The 24858-nt window shown below is 47.2% G+C and overlaps 1 protein-coding gene across 1 annotated transcript in view; it reads right to left on the bottom strand.

Moving 5' to 3' along the window:
• Positions 1–4501, bottom strand: part of glp2r (glucagon-like peptide 2 receptor) — a gene marked incomplete at both ends in the record, with an annotated part of 10450 nt that extends 5949 nt beyond the window's left edge. Inside the window, 4 exons of the mRNA XM_079756723.1 lie at positions 458–579; positions 1677–1778; positions 1908–1998; positions 4397–4501. Coding sequence (XP_079612849.1) covers positions 458–579; positions 1677–1778; positions 1908–1998; positions 4397–4501 — 420 coding nt within the window. The remainder of the gene's footprint in view (positions 1–457; positions 580–1676; positions 1779–1907; positions 1999–4396) is intronic.
• Between the last annotated feature and the right edge of the window lie 20357 nt (positions 4502–24858).

Here is a 24858-nt window from a genome sequence, read left to right as displayed (position 1 = left end):
CTTCACCACTATCCCCCTCCTCCCCCTCCTCTCTGCCCCCTCCTCCCCCTCCCTCCCCTATCCCCCTCCTCCTCCAGCTCCTCCCGCCCTCCTCCACCCACCTCCTCACTCCCCCTCCTCCCACCCCCTCCCTCCCCTATCCCCCTCCTCCTCCAGCTCCTCTCTCCCCCCTCCACCCACCTCCTCACTCCCCCTCCCTCCCCTATCCCCCTCCTCCTCCAGCTCCTCTCTCTCCCCTCCACCCACCTCCTCACTCCCCCTCCCTCCCCTATCCCCCTCCTCCTCCAGCTCCTCTCTCCCCCCTCCACCCACCTCCTCACTCCCCCTCCCTCCCCTACCCCCCTCCTCCTCCAGCTCCTCCCGCCCTCCTCCACCCACCTCCTCACTCCCCCTCCTCCCACCCCCTCCCTCCCCTATCCCCCTCCTCCTCCAGCTCCTCTCTCCCCCCTCCACCCACCTCCTCTTTGAAAGGGTTTGTCTCCTGGCACTCGGACTGGTCCCTCCAGAGGTCCGAGGAGTTCTCCTCCCGACGCCAGCTCCCGTCCTCCAGACACTCCCGGTGCACGCTCCTGGAGCTGTCTGGAAGGGGGGGGGGGGTCAGATGAGGTAAGTTTGAGAGTATCAGGCTTACACTTCAGAATCTTGGGATTTGTTTTTGGTGATGCACCACCATGTTGTGATGGGTCAAATCCTAGTCAACGCAGTCTTGCATGAGAAACGCTCTGGCAGTTTGAGAAACAATGACACCCAATAATGACAAATCATCTCACGATTAATTATTTAACAATGACCGAAAAAAACATTACCACCAATAACATTCCTATGCTCCTATACTTCCAAAATGGAGGCGGTCATTGTGATGTGATGTCATTACATTTACAGGACATTGCTTTTAGGGCATTTGTCATTAGGAACCAGCCCTGTAGCCATTAAGCATCGACATGTTTTCTCAGAGGGCTTCTCAGAAGGAGAAACTCCCCTAAAGTGTTTATGGTAAGAGGTGAAAGAGCAAGAGAGGGTGAGAGAGAGGGAGGATGGGAGATGGGAAGAGGGAAAGAAAGGAAGAGGGTAAGACAGAGTGAGAGGGCGTGGGAGAGGGAAAGAGAGAGGGAGGGAGTGTGAGAGAGAGGGTAAGGGAAAAAAGAGAGTTTGAGGGGGAGAGAGAGAGGGTCCCGATTACTGTAGGCTCAGCAGCTGATTTCAATTATGATATCAATCATTTAGGGCGAGTGTCGATTTGCATTGACTGATATGTGGACATTGGCTGATTATTTGATTGCTATAACTAGACTGTTATGGTAATTTCTTCGTTGACAACGGATTGGCTATCAGAGCTTTTCTAATGAAAATGTGATGGTCGTGTGATAGCTTTTGGGAGTGTGTGATTAATACACAAAATAAACGCAGAACATAAAGGTCACCATAGTTCCCCAGAGGTGTCGCTCATAACTCTCATTATGGGTCTGTTCCCTACGGATTAAGGGGCTCATATCCGAATATTCGTGATGGGCGAAAAAAACACATTCCATATCTACATTCTCCGTTCATTACAGGGTAAAGCAGATTTTGAAATGGCTTGTAATGGCTAAACATAATCAGAGCTGTTGTGAAATATGGGCCCATTAAAGAAAGCACTATATATGGAGACAGCTATACGGCGAAGAATGTAAGATTACCATTATTGATCCACGGTAGGTAAGAGGGACATGGGACAGAAACCTTCCCGGGTAGAGAATGGGGCCAACACACAAACACGTCAAAGCTGCCATTGCAGATTCCTGCAACCGAGTAGAGACACGTACAGGATTAAGATAAAGAGGAGAATGTAACGTAGTAGGCCTGCCGTTATTTTCACATGCTTTACATTTTTTTTCAATGGAATTATTTCAATTGCATATTTTACTCACCAGTTTTTGCAGCCGATTTGAGAGTTTCGATGCAGTCTTTGAAATATTGAGTCCGTTTGGCAACCAAACCCTCCAGTACAGAACCCTCCACCTTTCACCAAACAAGATGGGTTAAAAAAAGGCCTACAACACAAAATGACCCACTCATGATTAATTGACCTTTTTAGTACCTTTACTTTGTTTAAATATTAGCTACAGACTCTATCCGAGCATGCAAATGCACCATGATAGGGTACAATATAAATATTCTATAATATTTCCTCTCATTAAATGGATGTTTTGACAGCACTGCAGTGCTTGTCTCTCAACACATGGTGGGAGTATAATGCCAGAAAACAGGACCTGAACGCTTTGACTACTGACTTGAAAATTGGACAATAAGTAAATAACATGTTTTGTAATAACAATACTCACGAATTAATTGGGACGCTGCAAATAATTTCTCTTAATTGCTATTGTTTTTTTCCTCATTATGTTTTATGAGAACTGTGAGATAACTCTATGACTAAATAGGAAGTTACTGCAGGCCTGATCTTAGGCCAAGACAGCGGATTAGTAGAAAATAGGTATTACATAATCAATGATTAACACACAAACAATTTCCTATTGTTCTCCATCAACATTTATATCTTTGAACTGAGATATCAATGCAAATAAAGGTGGTGGATACATATTAAGGTTGTATATAATTTGTTTAACTAGGCCTATGGAATCTTGTTATATAATAGTGGCTTTATGTACCTTGAATGAAAGATATTTACTTTTCGTTATTCATTAATTTGTGACTTAATCCTTTGTCTATTATTTCAAAAATACAAAAACGACGTTCCCTAATCAAAGAAATGCATGAGATTTCAATATATATGTTTTTAATGAACAATACAGAGAACCGTGATTCCTTCTGTCCTTGCTTGTTATTCAGCGGCAGTTCCTGGTCTCTGGTCTCTCTACGCTATCACTGACTAACATCTATCAATCTTTACACCGGGGTGAGAAGCTCTTTATCTGACCTGTGCGTTCTGCTCCACCAGTCCTTTCTCTGATGAGCGGACCCCCTCAAGAGCGCGTCAAGAACAATAATGAATGTTTGTAATCCTCCACACGAAGTATCCATTTGGAGGATAATTGTATTGTAATTACTGTCACAGATGATGATTATCAAACTGCAATAAACGCATAAGTGATTAGCGATATCATTTCCCAAAGGCAAAGGTTGAAAGTGAAATGAAGGCCTTTGAAGCCAGCATATATTTATTTTTATATTGGAATTTAACTTGTATAATTATTTGTCAACTGTGTTTAACTGCCGTTATTTGGGGCCTGTACTTTGAACTGATCTTGCTTGTTTTGCAGGCAACATGATGGAGCAGGTAGCATATTTTCCATATGCTTTTCTTTCCGTCATCTGTTCCCCCACAACAGCCACTGCCAATATTTGTCTTGTATTTGGCAGAGCCTCTATCAGGTTCTGCAGCACAAGCGACCGTCTCTGCTTCTCTCCAACACAAGGGAGCAAAGAATTTATACAAGCTTCAGGAAACACAAATCCTACTGTTGAGTAAATACTGAGAACACGGCTTCTGCTCTTTTTAGGAATGGTGCCTCGGTGACACCGCCGTGGCCATGCATATGCATTAAAGCTGCAGTAGGCCTTAACATTGCTTCTTTATGTATCGTGATGGACAGCCGGTGTAGCCAATCAAATGTTGCTGCTGAAATCCAAAGGTGCTGAAACAAATATCCAAGCCAGATAGGGAGATCTGGCTTCTGAAGTTGTTGACATAAAGCAGATAAGTCTTCTTGTTTTACGCCTGATTTTGCTTTTTTCCGATCAAACCTATTTTCAGTTGAAGTAAACTTGATTTTCAGTTCACACGGTTGGTGGCCTCACACGAACAGCTCCACCATGAGATGACCCGACTAGCTGGTAGGTCCCTGACTTCTATAAACCATCAAGGATTTCTGCGTAATGGAAAATTACTGGAAAGGAAACATTTGTATAAGAAATGTTTTTACAGAAAGCTTCCTTGCCTCCCTGTGTGGGTTGTTCAGATCATCACACAGATAAGTTAGTATGCCAAGGAAAAACGGTGATAAATTAAATACTTTATATTTTGACTCTAAGGTGACGCCATGTGACAGGGATGTCTAACGTTGAGCTTGACAGCTCTAAAAGCTTCATGTAAACTCATAAATCGTGCTTAAAAACCTTGCACCTACTTAAATATCGTGGAACACCTAAAAAAACATCCTCAGTGAAGTTACGGTGAATATTCAATTGAATACATCTACGAACTAACTGCAATGCAGTCATGTAAGAGTCTACCGTGTGTGTGTGTGTGTGTGTGTGTGTGTGTGTTTGTGTGTGTGTGAGTGTGAGTGTGAGTGTTAAACACCAGGTCAAGTCCATCGCAGCGCCGAGGCAGAGCATGAGGGTGAGACGCGGCCCGCCACGCAGTGGCGCGGTCACCGGCTGGCCGGATGTTTACCTGTGGGCTGCAGAGCAAGCTGAGGAGGGACAGCAGGAGCAGAGCGACCCCCTCCGTAGCCCCCCTCCACGACCTCCTGCCGGGGGAGGGCAGCGGCAGCAGCATCGGCCTGGTGGCGGTGGTCACTTTGGTTCCTCGTGAGGTTCTCTGAATCCTCGTGGTTGTTGTGTCTTCTTCTTCCTTTGCCGAGCGACACCTTCGTCCGCCTCAACGTCCTCACTCGAGCTCCATCATGTTCCCGACGCTCCGCACCTTACGGTGCCTCCTCGATGACGACTTTCTCAACACGATCGGGGAAACACAACTCGATCTAGATAGTACAGAACAACGCACAGCTCTGACTTCCCGGTTTGGTCTTCAATGATTAATCTTCACACACACACACCTCTACACACACACACACACACACACACACACACACACACACTCATACACAAACACCTCCACACGTCTCTGGTGTGCAAGAGGAAGAGTTCCTCGTCAAGCCCTTCGTTTGAGGTCAGTCTTCCTCGTAATCTTCCTCCTCTTCCCTTCCAGCCCTCAGCAGGGGACGTTGTCCAAGAGCCATCCTCCAGTAGGGTTCCACTTAACTTCACTTCTGTGTGTGTGCCGGCCGGTGTGTCCGTCCCCAGTCATGGTCTCTGAGAAGGTGCTGTTGGTTGGAGACTCTTGGATGAATCCCACGGGCGCTGCACGAGGGGTGGGATGTGTCTCTCCTCCGTGAGGAACTCCCTGTTGACCCAAGCGTTTCCCTGCCTCGCAGCGCCTGTGGATCCTCAAGCACGGCTCCCCTCCTCTCCCAGGCTGCCCTCATCTAGCCAATCAAGATAGGGCCCCAGGGACGGAGGGAGAGAGAGAGAGAGAGAGATAGAGATAGAGAGAGGGAGGGAGGGAGAGAGGGAGGGAGAGAGGGAGAGAGAGAGAGAGGGAGAGAGAGAGAGAGAGAGAGCCCACCCTCACTACATAACCAGCCTAACTTCGTTGTGGAGGAAATGTAATGACCCAAAGGAAGGGGGGGGAGTGGGGGGGGATCACGACGATCGCTCAGCAGGCACGGTCACTGCTAGCACCTCTAGGCCGGTGCACAGCCGTGTGTAAGGACACACAAAGACACACAATCAAGGACGTCAACAAACAAAAACTCACAGAAAAACGTAGCAAAAAAGTTTAGGGTGTGTAGGTTAGACACAGGCATGTACATAAACATACACTCACATGCACACACACACGTACACATACACACACACACACACACAAGTGTATGTGTGTGTGTGTTCTCACTCCGGGAGATCATGACTCTTACCATCTCTGACACCAGGGGCCAATCATGGGTGGGCCTGGGTGGTACAGGCCCACCCATGATTGACAGGGGGCCCACCAAATCAGATTCATTGAATAAAAAATAAATAACAATGATAATAATAATAATATCTTTTTTAAGGTTTAATTGTCTTTTCTCATACAGTATATGTCTTTTCTTGAATACATTTTTAATTCTGACATGAGTAAAAGGCATATTAAAATGTACTACCAATCTGAAAGTTCTCTACACATTTTATACGTGCCTATATATGTATACGTGTTTGTTTAAACTTTAAAAAAAAACATAGGCCCATCCAGATATTCCTAGGCCCACCCCTAAATGACGTTCTTAATCCCCCACTGTCAGACATTAAGGGGGATTGTTGAGAGTTTGCGTTTTTACCTCGAGGAAGTCGAGTCCTAAGTGGGCCGTCTCACCATCGTGAGGTATAGATGCAGAGCCCGCTCTCGCTTCCCTCTAGGCTGCGGGACCAAGACGCGCCAGCCGTCATGTCGGTTGCCCTCGGTTAGCTCGTTTGGAGACTCCTGTTACAGGCGTGCCCCTCTCAGACGATCCCTAGGGTTATATCTAATTTTAGGCTGGCACGTGTCGATCAACGCTAGGTGTCTCTTTCCACCTAGACCCCGATTGCCACGAACAGATCAAGCGGCCAAAACCTCTGTGTGTTGCCTCACTCTCCTTTTATGTCACGACCCCAGACCCTTTGTATGATGCGCCACTTACCATGTGGATGACTGGGAGAGGGGGTCCTCTGCCGGTGGGAGGCCCCCTGGATCGTCTTGAAAGGACTGAGTAAAACTGTGGCTATAATCTCCAACTACAACACGTAGTCAGGTAGTTTTATTCAGTAAGTACAGTTTCTAATACAGTTTGCAAATAATGCTACTGTTGATATCCCTCCGGTTGGTGCTAAATCCTTGAGTTTTCCAAGGTAGAGTAATGCAAAGTATGGCTAAATTCCCGTAAATGGGGTGAGAGGCTAGCTAAATACAGTGCGGTAATCGCCCTGTGGGTTGCTCTGTAGCTCCTCGAGTCGAGGCGTAAGGAGTAGCTCTGCAGAAGGCTGAGAGCCGAATGTATTGAAGCTTGGTCTATATATACAAGTCCAAACCAGTGTATTGCTTGGATAAGGTGTCTGTGCGTCATTGTGGTTCGGCCACATCCTGTTTTGTCCATTTTGCATCTAGGTTTGGACACGTCTCAGTCAGGTAGACAGCAGCACAGCACAGATTCAGTCTGATTGACAGCCCACGCTACATCCTGTTGCATGCAGGTTCGTTAGCTTAGGTACGAACACGTTTTGTGCTGGCTCAGGTTCCCTGAAGAAATGTACATACAAGGTAATGCTGAATGATAGGAAGCAATGTCCATAAAAGGTTGTTGGTTCCGACAGCAGAGTGTGTTGTCAGGTGCCTCCTGGGGGGCGCAACATCCTCCTACGCAGAATGCTGCAAGATGATCCATTCCCTGAGTGAGTCCTGGGGGCCCTCTATGTAGAGAGTGTGTAGTCCATCTGAGCTCTGGAGGATGCAGAATCTCTTTCTGGTGGGGTTGTGGACATAGAGCCATCTGGCCATATGCTTTATCCCTCTGCTGGGGGTGTCGTAACCTCGCTGGGCCTGGACATACCCGATCTCTTCCGATTGTTGGACGAGATTTCAGGTCGGCGTCATGTCACTCAAGGTGACTCACTTAAGTATATGCTGGTATAGAAGCCAAAGGCCTCCAGAAATCCCCTTTGGCCTTGCCGGTCCCCAACCATGTTGGCAAAAGCCTAGCTCGAGTCACTGGTGTGTCGAATGTTGACCTTGTGCCATCCAAGGCCATCCACCGGTTGGGGTCCAGTGTTTCGACGTAATGTCCCCTGGAGCTCCAGGGGGGCTCCAGGGGGCTGTTGGTGGTTTGTCAGGGCCTCTCCAGGGCCTCTGGGAGTTCTGGCGCCTTGCTGGTCTGGTGATCTGGAGCTCCATCAGTCTTTGGGGTCTGGGTGGAGGGTTGGGGGCTGATGGTGTTGGTGGGGCTGTCTTGGCTCTGACAGTCTCTCCTTTGTTGGTGCATTCCACACAGTCCTCATCGCCTTTGTGGTAGCCGCTGTCTTTCTGGATCCGGACCATGCCATTGGAGTGGACCGCTACTCGGTCCCCCTTGTTCAGGGCATAAGGCTTACTTCCCCTGCGAGGCTTTCCCCTAAGAAGATGCAATCAAGGTTTATATCGGGAACTTTTACGTTCTCTTTTTCATCTCGCTCTATCTCTCTCTCATTATATTCTTTCCGTGTCATAGATGGGGATGGGGGGGGGGGGGGGGGGGGGGGAGGCAGGGATTCTAATATCTCCGAAAGATCCTTAAAGAACCAGGAGTCTTCAGAGCATTCCAGGGCCTCTATCCCTATCCCTTTTGTCTCTATGCTATGTCTTTTGAGGATCCTTGTTCTAGCTTGGTCTAACTCTACGGCCCCTCTGCTCCCTATGTACCCTAGCTTGGGCCATTCCTCATCATCTAGGTGGGTAGGAGGTTTACCACAAGGGCCTCTACTGATCCCCCCTTGGGGGTGGCCTGTCGGTATGGGCTTTGGGAAGTTTCATCCAGTGGCTCAGCTGTGATCTCAGCCAGTCTGACCGTCTGGTGCCTTTTCCTCTCTTTGGGCGGTTGGGGTCCCACCAGGGAAGGACGGGATCGGCGGGCCTTGGGCTTGGTGCCGGTGTCCTCTCTAAGGGGGCCTGCCATAGTTACATCTGGGCCATGAGGGTCTCCCAGTTTGGGCGATCTACGGGACTCAAGAGGGTGACTAATAATTGTCTGCGGCAATTCTGTACTGCTGTGTAGGGGGGCTAGGGGGTTGGGGTTCCTTCTATTCTGTAAGATATCTTGTATACCTCGCCAGAGTTCAGGGTATTCATTACATAAGGCCTGATAAATAGTTAGATCCTAGAGGTGGGAGCGCGATCCGGTGCCCCTCCGATTCCCCACAGGTTTTACAGCAGGGCATTATACAATTGGTGGGGTTTGGTTGTGAAGAGAGGGCCAAGGCAGTCATTGATTGTTTGCATGTATAGCATCATTCAGGGTGTGATCATAAGGTCGAATTATGTGGGTTCACTTTTCATCGTTTGGTTGGAGCGGATTTTTGTCGGACTATGCTACCCATGGGATCGCCTGTGACCTCTGTACAGGTCACGTTTTTTCACAAATTATTAGATTCCCTTTTATCTCCTTTATGACATCCTGTCCCTCGTTCGAGTGCTTCATCCCTCCCACACCTTTATTCCCTCACTCCCTGTTCACCCAGACCTTTTGTCCCACCACCAGGGGTTCTTTGGCCACTGTCGGGTTTGGGCTGGGCGACCAGGTTCTGAGAGGTGCCATGGAGATGTGATGATTTAGCTCTCTGAGGGAGGTAGGATTGTCCCATTGAAGGGGGTTGTTGGAGATTATCCAGGCTTTCGCCCTTCCTCCCGCCCTTTCGGCCACCCCATTGGTGGAAGGTTTGTATGGTATACTCCACACGGCCTGGATCCCTGTGCTTTCCAGGAGATCCTGCGTGTGTTGATTTCAAAGTGGGTAGCATTGTCCTCCAAGGGTAAGTGCCCTGCGACTGGTAAAGAAGTCGGCCATTCTGTAGGCCACAGCTCTTCCTGTCGCGGAGGGCGTGGGGTACACCCTGGTGTCGTGACCACCATTATCAGTGACTACAAGGAAGTATTTATTGCCAATTTGCATTCTAGTAAATGGGCCTGCGATGTCAACAGAGTAGTGTTCTCCTTGGGTACCACATTCAATTGCTTCTGGAGGACATGCTAACTTTGGAGCACTACCTTTGTTCACGCACTCCGGGCACTGAGATTTCATCTGCTGAAATACCCTCCAGAGTTTTGGGATTTCGGTGTGCGTTTTTCGGAACCATGCCTAGGTCCTTTTCAACCCGACATGTCCCAGGGTAACATGTATGCCCCAGAGTTGCTCTGAGAATTCGGACACCAGAATGTCTTTATAGCTGTTTACAGCAGAAGCACTGTCTGACCAGATATGGGCTCTCGTGAGTCTGGCAGTCTCCATTCAGGCCAATCCCTGTAGGAGGGCCTGTATTCCTTATCCGGCCCTTGGCTTTATGGAGGAGGCTGGCATGTTCTGAGTAGCCTGGGATGTGTCCCACTATGTACTCACGACGCCCCAAGACGGACTCCATTTGTTTGACTGTTGTTGTGGGGTCCTTAAATGTTTTTTTCTAGGAACCTCTCCACGATTTCCGTTCCATTTCGGTAACGTGGAACCCGAGGTACTTTACTCAGGTTTTCCCTATTTTGCATTTCCCTCCTTCTATTTTGAGGTCAGCGTCACAGAGTTTTTTAATTATCCTTTCTAGTTTTTCTAAATGCTCTTCCTCAGTATCTAAGGTAAAGTATATATCGTCTATAACACCAGTACCTCTTAGCCTGCAAGGATGTCCTCCACTACTGTTTGGAAAACAGTAGGGAGTTGTAATTTCCCTGGGGAAGCCTTGTCCACCTGTAGGAGACCCCTTGTGAACGTAAAACATGTTTTGAGAGAACTTAATTCCTCTAGGGGGATGCTCCAGAATCCATTTCTAGATCCAGGCATGTCTTATGTCTTTTGTTGGGTATTGTTTTTGTGGTTCAATTCGGGTTTATTAGGGATCCACTATCCCTTATTGATCTTTTGTTTAGTTCTTTGAGATTGCATACCAGCAGGTATGTTCCATCAGGTTTTGCCACCGCTTGTATTGGTAGGTTACATTCTGGGTTTTCCGTTTTTTCAGTACCCCTAGCCTTTCCAACTCTTGCATACTCTCATTTAGCTCTCTTTTTGGGGCAACCTTGATGGGGTACTGGGCTACTCGGGGTGGCATCCCTCCTTTTATTTCATGTGGGGATCCGTTGTGGGCGTACCCCACATTATTTCTGAATTCTGCGTATACCCCAAGGTCGAGTATCGGTGCTAATTTCATTTTATCCGCGATATCCGATTCGGTTATCAATCTCTCTTTTATTGCCTGGACATCTTTTGGTTTCATAAAATTGTTTACCGGATTTACACGCCTTGCGGAACATTTGGAATTTGTCGGCTCACCGTCGGGGGAAACGACTTGGGGATGTGAGTCGGCTTTCTGAAGGTCCGGGATCCCTAAGAGATTCATGTAGCCTTCTACCCGTGTTAAGGGCCCCAATGTTTTAATTTTTGCCCCCTTGAGCTCTTCGTCTGCCAACTGGATTATTGTGATTTGATCATCGTGGGTTTCTCCTTCGTTTTGTTTTATACAGGATACGTCGGCTCCTGTGTCCACTAATAATTTTGTTTTTCCCTCTATGTGAAGTATCATGGCAAATAGTTGATTTCCTTCCTGGAAGGCGACCCTCTCTATTTCCCTTTTTATGTTTATAGCTGGGCACGCGAGTGCCCTTCCACTGATCGCCCGCTTTCCTATTCGTATCCTTCTCGGCTGGACTTAATTTTGCATACTCCTCTGCAGCAAGGTATGGCAATCTCCCTTCCTGTTGTGGGTTTTGAGGCCCAATGGGGCTGGTTTCCAGCTGTCTTGCTTCTGGTTACCATGCCCAGTCCTGGTCTCCTCTGTCCAAACCCCAATTGACCTTGGTTTGGCGGGGCTCCCCGGCCTTGTGGCGGGCCGGATCTTTACCTATTTTATTGAGGTGGGCCACCTCTATTGTCCCTGTTATCCCTGTAATCTCTGTCCCGTTTTTCATGATTTTGGGGCTGACTTGCTCTGTTTTGTTTATCCCTTTGTTTTGCCATGGTTGTGTTATCATATATTGTGAATTCTGCGCCGCGCTGTATCTTATCCCATGAGCCCCATATACTAATCTGCTTGCTCCGTGACACTGTAAGAATAATCTTTCTAACTCGGTGTCGTTGCCCTATGCCTCTACTATAATGTAAGTGGCGGGACAACAGAGATGCGGTTGATGCGGTTAGCCTCAGCCTGGATTATCCCCTCGATGGGGTTCTCACCTGGCACGGCGCTTGTTTGTCGTACCCACTCACTTAGGGTTTGTTGTTTGGGAATTCTCAATCCTTCTCTTAGGGACAATCTCATCCGCACCGTGGGGTGGTCTAATTCTTCCGCGCTTGTCCCGGTACTTATTTTCCTAATGTATGTTATGGCTGTATCGTTTTCCCTTCTTTGGGGTAGCAACTCTAACAATTGTTTTAACTCCTTGCCATTGGTAGGAGGACTGGCTTGGGCTCCCATGTTCTGCATAAGCCCTCCACTTGGTGGGCCTGCTGCCGGGGAGTCGTATAATCCTACGTCCTTAGTCTTGGGGCCCACTTGGTTCGCCCCCTTGAGTCTATATACAGGTCATACTCAGAAAATTAGAATATCGTGCAAAGGTTCATTTATTTCAGTGGTTCAACTTAAAAGGTCATACTAATACAATATGTAGACTCATTACATGCAAAGTGAGATATTCCAAGCCTTTATTTGTTATAATTTTGAAGATTATGGCTTACAGTTTATGAAAACCCAAAATTCAAAATCTCAGAAAATTAGAATATTACATGAAATCAATAAAAAAAGGATTTTAAATAAAGAAATGTTGGTCCTATGAAAAGTATAATCATGCATATGTACTCAGTACTTGGTTTGGGCCCCTTTTGCATGAATTACTGCCTTAATGCGGCGTGGCATAGATGCTATCAGCCTGTGGCACTGCTGAGGTGTTATGGATGACCAGGATGCTTCAATAGCGGCCTTCAGCTCTTTGGCATTGTTCGGTCTCATGTCTTTCATCTTTCTCTTGGCAATGCCCCATTCTCTATGGGGTTCAGTTCAGGCGAGTTTGCTGGCCAATCAAGGACAGTAATCCCATGGTCATTGAACCAGGTTTTTGTAGTTTTGGCAGTGTGGGCAGGTGCCAAATCCTGCTGGATAATGAAGTCAGCATCCCCATAAAGATGTTCCGCTGAAGAAAGCATGAAGTGCTCTAAAATGTCCTGGTAGATGGCTGCGTTTACTCTGGTCTTAATAAAGCACAGTGGACCAACACCAGTAGATGACATGGCTCCCCAAACCAACACAGACTGTGGAAACTTCACACTGGACTTCAAGCATCTTGCATTCTGTGCCTCTCCAATCTTTCTCCAGACTCTGGGACCTTGGTTTCCAAATGTGATGCAAAATTTGCTCTCGCCGAAAAGAGGACTTTGGACCCTTGAGCAACAGACCAGTTATTTTTTTCTTTAGCCCAGGTAAGATGCTTCTGATGTTGTTTTTTGTTCAGGAGCGGTTTGACAAGAGGAATACAACATTTAAATCCCTTTTCACAGATTTGTCTGTGTGGTGGCTCTTGATGCACTCACCCCATCCTCAGTCCAGTCCTTGTGAAGCTCTCCAACACTTTTGAAAGGCATTTTGCGCACAATCCTCTCAAGGCTGCGGTCATCCCTGCTGCTTCTGAACCTTTTTCTTCCACACTTTGCCCTTCCACTTAACTTTCTATTAATGTGCTTTGATACAGCACTTTGCGAGCATCCAACTTCTTTTGCAATTACCTTCTGAGGCTTTCCCTCCTTGTGGAGGGTGTCAATGATGGTTTTCTGCACAACTGTCAGGTCAGCAGTCTTCCCCATGATTGTGAATCTTACTGAAGCAGGCTTGGAAACCATTTAAAGGCTCAGGAACTCTTTTCAGATGTTTTGGATTAATTAGCTGATTAGAATGTGACACTTTGAGCCTACAATATGGAACCTTTTCACAATATTCTAATTTTCTGAGATTTTGAATTTGGGGTTTTCATAAATTGTAAGCAATAATCTTCAAAATTATAACAAATAAAGGCTCGGAATATCTCACTTTGCATGTAATGAGTCTACATAATGTATTAGTTTGGCCTTTTAAGTTGAATTACTGAAATAAATGAACCACGGACCTAAGTGGCCAGTCCCTAACTTGATTACCTAGGCTCAAGGTGGGGTTCCCTGCGTATACTACGGGGTTATTCGTATGGGGCTCCAGTGCTGTGCCTGATCCTGAGGGAGAACATCTCCGGAAAGGTACCGGGCATTTGATCCGGTATCCCAGTGTTCTCTACTCAGGGTAGGGGGAGTATTGGGTCAGGTCGGGTGGAGGGTGGGCTGGTTTCCTCCTGACCATTCTCTGTCTCTGATCCCATTGCTGCTGGGCCTGGGTCATTAAACTCTGATCTCTTGTTATACATCCCTGTCTTTAGGCGTCATATCCTGATGCCAGGTAAGAATCCTTCCAGGGCTTTGAGACCCCGTCGTAGGCGCATACCTGGCGTGCGGAGGGGGTGTATTTTATTAACTGCCTTTCCTGAGGGGTCATACCATGTTGGTTCCCATTCTACTGATGGTTCCGGAAGAGGTCTATCCTCAAACTCGGTCAGTATGGGGTGCTGTGAGTAGTCTCTAGGGATCCTGTCTTCCCCACAGGGGTATTGTCTAATAAATACAAGAGGCTGAGAAGGACTAGGGTTGAATGATCAAGGCTTTATTGTCACTGTACAGAGTAACAACACCTGAGTTTGTTTGCAAAGAACTGCCCCATCCGGGCCGCGATCTCTGAGGTAACCCCAACATCAGTGACTTCCTTGACCAATCACAGTGCTCTAAAATCCAATCTACGGACACTCCCCGTTCCCCATTAGCATTCATCTTCCCTCCCCCATGCCCATATTACATTATCATGCATTCAAGAATTATGTACAAAAGGCTACCATATTAAACATTATAGTTACATGAAGATACACATTATGAATGCCAGTTATATGAAGTGAGGTCTTTTATTAAAATCAACCTTGTTTATTAACCTGATCTTAAATCCCCATGACTTACCACATGTGTTTAAGAGATGAGCCCTGTGAAAGCAATAGTAATTTAAACAGTAAAATATGCATTTGTAATAGTTAACAATGCCACTTTATTTGTCTGTGGTATATACAGTCATAATCATAAAGCTGGTAGTGTCTGATTTTAACCGGGGTATGGATTAGTTACCTTAACGTCTATGTCAAAGCCTACAGAATAAACATTCCTAAGCCATAAGATGGGAGAAACCATAGGGGGTAACAGATGTCTCTGTGAGGGGCCATTTACATGAGGCGTCGGCGTTTCATCGGAATGCAGGCAAAGGGAGGGCCTGGAGATCTCAATAGTGATTAACATTTGGCTGCATTGCAAAAATATTTACCTTATATCCTTGTGTACTTTATACTTAAAGTTAACCTTACTTATACTTATACTTATTATCTGAGTGAACTGAGAAATAGACTGATGTCATTGGCTACCGAGGGATGTCTGTCTGAGTGATCGCCGCTCAGCCCAGGACCCTCTGAGGTGTTATGAATAACAAGGACAGGGCCCGGAGCCTGCTCCTCCGCTCCTGGTGATGTGTTTCTCTCTACCAATGTTCCAACAGTTTGGCTGAGAAGCCTCCAATATTTTCCACCATAGTATTCTCCCGGGTCCAACCCTCTACATCTATTGTAATGGGAAAATCTGTTTTCACATGCTGCGATTTATATTTTCAATATTCACACACCTTTCGGTGGATGTGTTCAAAGGCTGTATTTGACTCCCTAGGGGCCTAGGGGAAGGGAGACAGTGTTCCAACTGATAAGCGCTGGCCACAAACCCCATTTTGTGACACCTTAAGGAGCTACCATCTGCTTACCAAAGGGCTTTGTTTTATGGGAGATATAGCTGCCCTCAGAATCCCGACAGAATCTGTATAAGAAGTCTGTGTTTTAGTCAAAACAGCCGTCTTCAGCTTGTGCACCTCTTGGAGGGGCACGGGATGATTTCCCATCTGGGGACTTCTCCTTGCACAGTCTCTCGAGAGACGCAGGGAGGACTCCCATTTAGGCCTCGGTTGATTGTATGATAGGCCTAGGATCATTGTTTGTTTGTTTGATGGATTAGTCTTAGTTTGTTGTATGATTGGTTGCATGTTGCTGTACCATTATTACACAAATATATGACCATAATTGTATAAGTCCCGATGATTCTTTATTCTACCCAGTTTGGTCAGGTTATAACTGACAAAATTCCCACCACACTATATCCCTGGGCTCTTCCTCTGGTTCTTCCTCTTCCTCTGAACTTCCCTGGGGCTCAGCCTGTGCTGGAGTCCTAGGGTTCGAGGTTGCTCTTGTTTGTGACCTAGCCTGAGGTTTTCGGCGTGACGGGATTCCCTCTCCGACCCTATGTGGCTCGGGGTTGGGGCTAGATTGTCTCACCCTGGGGAGGGTATTTATCTGTCCCGGGCTTTGGGCTCTCCCTCTCCCGAGGGGAGGTTGTGACGCTCGCCTGGGGCTTTCGGGGTGGGCAGGGGTTCCCGGTCTTCCTTGTCATTCCCATGGAGGGCGATTAGGTAGGATGTGGGGGTACCGATTCCCATGTATCGGGTGTCTGGGTTTGGGGTGGGGTATCATCTGCATCATCCTTGACTAGTCCGGTCACATCTCTCTTTAGCGGCTGTAGTAAGGCGGTTGAGCTGGCTACTGGTAGCCGTTGTGCGTTGGTTATTCTTATTCTATGCGCATCGGTTTCGAACATTAATCGCTCCATCAGTGCTCTTGCTACCCCTTCCACATGCTCCAACTGGCAGTTGGCGGGGTTGAACACCCATACCTCTGTATAAGCGATAGGCTGGGGGTTTAGATGACATGTGGCCATGTCTCCTTCATCATGGCACATATCTGTATGTTGCCTCACTCTCCTTATATGTCACAACCTCAGACCCTTTGTATGATGCGCCACTTACCGTGTGGATGACTGGGAGAGCGGGTCCCCTGCCGGTGGGAGGCCCCCTGGATTGTCTTGAAAGGACTGAGTTCAACAGGGGCTATAATCTCCTACTACAACACGTAGTCAGGTAGTTTGATTATAGTTAAGTATTGCTAAATTCCCGTAAACGGGGTGAGAGGCTAACTAAATACAGTGCGGTAATCGCCCTGTGGGTTGCTCTGTAGCTCCTCGAAGTGAGGTGTAAGGAGTAGCTCTGCAGAAGGCTGAGCCCCAAATGTATTGAATCTTGGTCTATATATACTAGTTCTAATCAGTGTATTGCATGCAAAAGGCGTCTATATGTGTCATTGTGGTTCGACCACATCCACATGCCACATCCCAGGCAGCGGTCCAGCACAGATTCAGTCAGATAGACAGTCCATGCTACATCCTGTTATGCGGGTTCTTTAGCTTAGGTACGAACACATTATGCGCTGGTGCAGGTTGCCTGAATAAATGTACATACAAGGTAATGCTGGATTATAGGAAGCATGTTCATAAACACCACCATCATCACATCCACCAGCAGTAGCTTATCATTAGAATAAAGATTTTACTACAGCATTTTGTAGTGATTCTGAAATCGCACAAGGGTCTTCCAAAGCCCCAAAACTCTTCACTAGTTTGCAAGCTTTAGCAATAGATCTGCATAGTCTTGTGGAGACTTGGCAGATCTATTGCAATCATTTCATTCAGGCGAAATGAAATGAGTGGACTGACGAGATACTGGCCTGCGACTGCCACAGATACCAGATATTTTTCCTTTTAGTGTCAGAGCATTTGATTTATTAATCGCTGTCGGATGTGATCAAAATTGCCACTAAAATAAAGTGCATATCCTATTGTTTTATATCCTGAGCTAAATATACTAAGATCATGTGATGCATGTTTTGTCCGATTTTATACTGCTGTGTACTCTATGCAGGCCCTACTTGTAAAAGTGCACACAGCTATGCGACTTCCGCCTATATTCTTAAACACTAACAACAGGATGAGCTAACCCCGACCCTAACCTCGGAAATCTGGCCAGTGAGCTCAAACCTATGATTTGGCTAACCTTCCCCCGAACCCTAACCACTGTGGTTATTAAGTTGCTGCTCCTGTCAAGATAAATATTGGAACCCGAGAAATCATTAGTGCGGCTGCCACTGAAAACCTAACTCACCGATGATTGCATCAAGCGTCACATTGAGTACCACGATACCATTACTCCCGAGCAGAGAAAGGGCTCCGGGAAGATGTGGAAATCTACAATGCTGTGCCGTCGTTATAATGTAGTGATGGGCTTCAAAATGAGGAGCTATGTTTATTGGTTTCCCAAGTTAATCGGTTAGCATAAGCGACGCCTCATGAGGAGCAATTGTGCTTTCATTACTCTCTGATACCGGGGCGCAGATGAGCCTATGGCCCGGAACAGGCAGCGAATCCATTCCAGTTCACTCCGGTCCATTCCAGTGGCTTCCATTAGCTCATATGAGGGGTGGGGAAGAAACAGAGGAGCCATATCAGGGTGAGCCACAGTGCATTAGCCATGCAATAACTCCCGAAGGTGCTACATACAAAGAGGAGATAACAAACTGTATTAATTTCATCTCTATATATTTATATCATAGGCAGCTGTAGCCTAGCTGCCTGAGGGGGCAGTGGGACTACGCGACCACCGCTCAGAGTTCACCACACATAAGAGAGAGACAGACAGACAGACAGAGTAAGACTTACGGCAATATGGAAATTAGAAACCATTTACATTATATAGAGTTAAACATGTACACCTTCTGATGTTCAGGCCCATTGAAATGTAGGAATTAAGGTTGAGGACCTAAGTGGCCTGTCATTACTGAAGACCAATTGGAGGAGGAGGAGGAGGAGGAGGAGAAAGAAGGAGGTGGAGGAGGGGAGAGGTGGAGGAGGGGAGAAATGGAGGAAGAGGAGGACGGGATGATGAGTAGGGGAGAGTGAAGACGGGATGGAGGAGGTGGAGAGAGGGAAAAGGAGGAGGAGGACAGGTGGAGGGTAGATGAAGAGGAGGGGAGGAAGAGGGGGAGGGGAGGGAAGAGGAGAAGGGGAGAGGGTAGAGTAGGAGGCATGGGCATTTGTAAGGCTCCTCTGTCTGTCATTCAAAAAGCAGATCTGGTACAATTTACTTTGGGTGTAAATAATGAACCCAGAACCCCAGATGCTCTCTTTGTACCTTTGCAGAAGGAAGGTAACCAAGACACAAGGATCGGTTCAGAGTTGAGAGGATGCTGTGGTGCTTTATATGTCTCTGGGAAAGTCCACATTCATTAACTGTTTTCATACATGCCGTTTGTGTTGTTCCCCTTGAGGAGATAAAGTTACAACACATTTGATCATAGCAGGGATAACCTATGATGACTCAATATTACCACAATCGTCGTCCTCATAACACTTCAGCTACCGCATTGAGCTTCCTGAGCAGATTTGACCTTTGAAGTTCACAAGTTCACATCGATGCACAAAATGCACAGGCACCCACAACACACACACATGCACACACACACAAACACACACACACACAAACACACACATGCCTCCACGTGTGGTAACAATTAACCACAGTAACGACTGCAATAATATTTTCCTCTGACATGCTTATACCTCAAGATTGGGCCAGATGTTAAACAGGATAAACTGTTGTCTTTACACGTGTTTAGGATATACATTGCTGCTCGGGATTTACATACCTTACTTCATACACTGCAAGCACATGCACAGCTGTGTGCTTGAGCATAGACAGACCCACAAGTCTTGCACTCAAGGGAGCAGCCAGAAAACACCAACAAAAAAGAACTCGCTACACAAAAGAGCTCCTCAGACTTGCTTGGTCGCTAGTATCACAATACACACGACTTGTAATAGAATGATTAAATTCATGGCAGTCCTAAACTCAAGCAAGTGGTTTCCAACACTGCTTTCTGTCCGAGTTCACAGCCAATGTATCTCTCTTTTACGAGGTAAACATCCCGCAGAGGAATTGTTTTTAAAAGGGGAAGTAGGAGATTCTAATCTATACTAGACAAATTGTGTACTGTGTATAAGCGACGGGTGTACACACACACACACAAACACACACACAAAAATGCATGCACACACACACACACAAACGCACACACACATTAGCAATGTTCTCCTCCGGATTATCAAACTTCGGGTTTGATTGTTGCTGTTGTTATACTCCTACAGTAAAATAGTAATAAATAATAGTCAGGTTGATAATGTCTACATACTTTGCATGCAAACGTTGCATACTGTGCGTTCTATGTAGAGCTGATCAACAGCATGCCATGGTGACTAGTCTACAATCAGGAGCAGCTCAGTTGCCGGACTTCGTGTTTTTTCACCCTGTAACTTACAGAACACTTTGGGGATCAAACCACGGACCCTCCGTTTGACAGACGAGCTGCCCGCAGATCCGCTGCGCTGGTCTGCTGTGTACATAGCGGTAGCGATGTTTATCTCCACCTAACATGGAGCCTGTAATGTGTAAGTTATGACCATGAGAAGGTAAACACCAAGGCACCGACTTTTACGTTTAAAAATACCAAGATGAAAAATATCTAGGATTCCCCTCCCTCCCACACACACACTCAGAACCCTCTGCTCCTAGAGATGGGGGGGCCGCCACCTGTGTTAAAGGGAATTTCTCCCACCCTGCATTCCCAGCAATTCCAAGAATTGATGAACGGCTGGGAAAAGCCGTGTGTAGCGTTATAAGTGATGCGGTACTGCAGACTACAGCTGTTTGCAGATTGTGTTATGTTATCGTTGCACAAGAAATGTTTTTCTTTTTGATATTTTTCTTTTGCGTTCCATATCAAGAAGCTTTGATTTATCTGAAGCGGTTATCCAGCGGTTGCGTTAGTGGTCGGGAAGTTCTTTGTTTTGAGACTTGATGGTGGTGCCGAGATGCTGCTTCATTAAAGGTGCAATCTGCTAATGAGTCAGAAAGGATAATTTTTTTAATCCGTTTTGAGTCAGTTGCCTAATGTTGTCGTTAAAGTCGTAATGTCGTAGGCCATTCAGAGATAGGTCTCCACCTTCCACTGATGGTATAATCCATTATAATCTGGTTACATCGATATAACCTAACAGACACACTTACCTCAACAGCCATTACATTGCAAATAAAACGTTCCATGTAAATATTATGTTATCCCATCAATTCAATGTTCATACCTGTCTGTGTGTGTGTTTGCGTGTGTTTTGTGTGTGTGTGTGTTTGTGTGTGCTTGCTTACGTTTATGTGTGTGTGTGTGTGTGTGTGTGTGTGTGTGTGTGTGTGTGTGTGTGTGTGTGTGTGTGTGTGTGTGTGTGTGTGCTTGCATGCGTTCAGCACATTACACCATCCAGTCTTCAGTGCACACCAGTAAAGCTATCAATCCACCAGGTCAATTTCAAGTGGAAGGTCATACAGGTCAGCCCCTCATCACGCCCCAAACATATGCAGGGTGGAATTTAGAATCCAGTGGGCCGTGACGGCACGGGACAGGGGGAGGGGGGGGGGGGGGGGGGGGGGTCACACACGCTAGGTAAACATGGCACTCCAGGAGGCGAGGAGAGGCTCCTGAGCGCCTCCTTACCGCCATGTTTACGATCCGCCGTTAATGGGTTTACAAATTGTTTAGCGGACGGCGCTCTGCGGACAGAAGCCCGGCGGAAAACCAAACGTGTTGCCAACGGCTGCGTAAATTGTTTAGGCATCAGCTGTCTGTTATGGGTTCGCCCTCCAAAGACAACTCCTCCACCTACCTCTCACCCTCGCTAACCCTCCACCTCCCTCTCACCCTCACAGAACCTCTCACCCTCCACCTCCCTCTAATCCCCGCCTTCCTCTCACCCTCCTCCACCAGCTCAACCTCCGTCTCCCTCTCACTCTCCTCCAACATCTTCCCCTCCCTCTCACCCTCCACCTCCCTCTCATCCTCCACCTCCCTCTCATCCTCCACCTCCCTCTCACCCTCCACCTCCCTCTCATCCTCCACCTCCCTCTCACCCTCCACCTCCCTCTCATCCTCCACCTCCCTCTCACCCTCCACCTCCCTCTCATCCTCCACCTCCCTCTCACCCTCCACCTCCCTCTCATCCTCCACCTCCCTCTCACCCTCCACCTCCCTCTCATCCTCCACCTCCCTCTCATCCTCCACCTCCCTCTCACCCTCCACCTCCCTCTCACCCTCCACCTCCCTCTCACCCTCCACCTCCCTCTCATCCTCCACCTCCCTCTCATCCTCCACCTCCCTCTCACCCTCCACCTCCCTCTCATCCTCCACCTCCCTCTCACCCTCCACCTCTCTCTCATCCTCCACCTCCCTCTCATCCTGTCCCTACCCATATCTCAACCCTGACACTTTTCAGGTGAAATTGAGGCACCAACACTTCCCAGTACCAGTCGGTGCCAGTCTGGGTAAAGCAGTTGTAAATCATTGTTATGCTATGCTGGCCGCTCCACTGTTCCCAACACCCAGGGCCTAATGTCTCCATGACGTCACTCCCCGGTCAGCTCATCAGGTAAATTCTACACTACCAGGACAGATGCACCTGTGTGTGTTTTTTATTTGTGCGTCGCGGTGATCAGTAGACATGTGTGCGTATGCGTATCTTTAGGGTCCTGTGTGTGTGCCTACATTCATACCAGGGCAAAGCGACGGCAGAGATGGAGGGAAGGCAAGGAGGGCAAGGGAGAATAATCGTCTGCTCTTGTCCGGAAAAGCAAACAGTCGATGGGGCGAGAGAGGGTACTGTGGTGAGAGAGAGAGAGGGAGAGGGAGAGAGAGAGAGAGAGAGAGAGAGAGAGAGAGATGAGAGGGAGAGAGAGCGAGAGCCCAGTGTTACACAGGAACATCCTTTCCACTCCATGTCCTCTGGGTCAACACACCCTGGCTCCTGCCTCCCAAATCCAACAACAACCGGTGTGTTGATGACAGGGGCCGTTATAGGGCCGGCATAGGGCTAGTTTAGAGCCGGTATGGGCTAGTATAGGGCCGGTAAAGGCCTAGTATAGGACCAGTATGGGCTAGTATAGGGCCGGTAAAGGCCTAGTATAGGACCGGTATAGGGCTAGTATATGGCCGGTAAAGGCCTAGTATAGGACCGGTATAGGGCTAGTATATGGCCGGTATAGGGCTGGTATAGGAGAAGTATAAGGCTGGTATAGGGCCGGTATAGGGCTGGTATAGGAGAAGTATAAGGCTGGTATAGGGCCAGTATAGGGCTGGTATAGGAGAAGTATAAGGCTGGTATAGGGCCGGTATAGGACTGGTATAGGAGAAGTATAAGGCTGGTATAGGGCCGGTATAGGGCTGGTATAGGAGAAGTATAAGGCTGGTATAGGGCCGGTATAGGGCTGGTATAGGAGAAGTATAAGGCTGGTATAGGGCCGGTATAGGGCTGGTATAGGAGAAGTATAAGGCTGGTATAGGGCCGGTATAGGGCTGGTATAGGAGAAGTATAAGGCTGGTATAGGGCCGGTATAGGGCTGGTATAGGAGAAGTATAAGGCTGGTATAGGGCCGGTATAGGGCTGGTATAGGGCTGGTATCATTAAGTTTATTCTGAATTATGATGTCAATATAGTTAGAGGAATTTCAACAACATCCCCCCACACACACACACACAGATACACAAATACACAGATACACACAGATGACCACACAAACACACACACACACACACACACACACACACACACACACACACACACACACACATAACAAGATTAGATCAAATAAACCTTTAGAAATCCCTGGAGGGAAATTCAGGTGATAGAGCAGCAACAACAAAGCACACAACCTTCTTTGTGGGCACACACACACACACACACACACACACACACACACACACACACACACACACACACACGCTAATGTTCCAAGCTATCCGGAGACCCTTAGGTCTGTTTGCTTCAGGGATGAGCTGAGGAGCTATGAGTCAACAGATGAGCTAACAGGCTAGGCTAATGAAGAAGTCCTCAACCTGCGTAGTTATGAGAACTCACTTCCTGGCAGCATGACATCGCAAATAAAGAGGCAAGCAGCAAACCAATCAGGAACCAGCTATTCCTTAAAAAAAACATTGCCATACTTCTGGTGTCCACAACAAGTTATACATTGGATGTATATCTATAGGGAGTATGTGTGTATAGGACTATGTGTTTGTGTGTGTGTGTGTGTGCAATAACTAGCAAAGTTCTGATCCATATCAGCAGTGATACGCAGTCTTGCAGTGTGGCGCAGGATGTCTGAAAATATTTGAATCCTTTCTGCTGTAATGTGATTGGTGGATTCAAATAAAGAATTCAAATGTGTGTGTGTGTGTGTGTGTGTGTGTGTTTGAGCGTATGTGTGTGTGTTTTAGTGTGTGCGCGAGCGTGCATGTGCGCTCATGTGTATGTGTGTGTGCGTGCATGTAGGATAATAATGCTGATGTTTTCCCCTCACTTTTCCAAACAACATATGAAGGAAATGCTTCTAGCTGACCAGCAGGTGCCCGCGAAGGTCCTGGGGCGATGGCGTTTAGGAGGACATTGGACCGGCTGATGAGGCCGTGACACACAGTCAACCCCCCCGATAATTCCCTTTCAACCGGCCCTCAGGGGCCTGATGTCCCTCAGTGGGTGAACGATGTTCCCTTCTCACCTTATCTGCTCCCTTCTCTCCTTATCACCACAAAATGAAACATTACTCATTCGTTTCATTTATCTTCTCTCTTTCCTAAAGATCTTGCTTTGGTTTGTATGCATTCTACAGCCGGCCGTGATGATGGAGGGGATATTTATAGCCCAACGTGTAGTTCAACGGTAGACTGGGAATGATTAGCTTGTATTCAACGTGAAGAAAACCGGAGGAGGATTCTGTCAACCCCAGATATCAGAGATGTGTCATCCATTTGTAACTGCTTTAACCAGAATAGAAAGACCGCAGTGTAAACACAGACAAGAGAATCTGAGTTGGCTCACGTCATCTTGTCTCTTTCCAGACCCTTAAGAATACCCTGTCATGTTGGTGGTCTACCTCGGGGTCACCAGACTGTGTTCCTGTTGAATGTGTATGTTTTCACCGCCTTCATCCCAAGATGGCTCTAGGAGCGCACGGACAAGGGATGTTGAGTAGCCGGTGATAGATACCAGACTCCGCTATCTGCCTCGGAAAAATACAAGCATTCCAGGATCTTATTTTAGAAACCCAGTGAAGTGGAAGCGAAAGCGAAAGACGTGTGTGTGGCAGGCAACGAGCTGATGGAAAGGGGAAAATTGGATTGTCATACGTTTTGCATCTGAATATTTAGATCTTAATGAGACAGTTTGAAATGACCATCACATGTAATTACGTTTCAAA

Source organism: Pollachius pollachius (genome assembly GCF_949987615.1).
Source record: "Pollachius pollachius genome assembly, chromosome: 19".
NCBI classification, from domain to species: Eukaryota; Metazoa; Chordata; class Actinopteri; order Gadiformes; family Gadidae; genus Pollachius; species Pollachius pollachius.
This window is presented reverse-complemented; position numbering and strand designations above follow the sequence as displayed.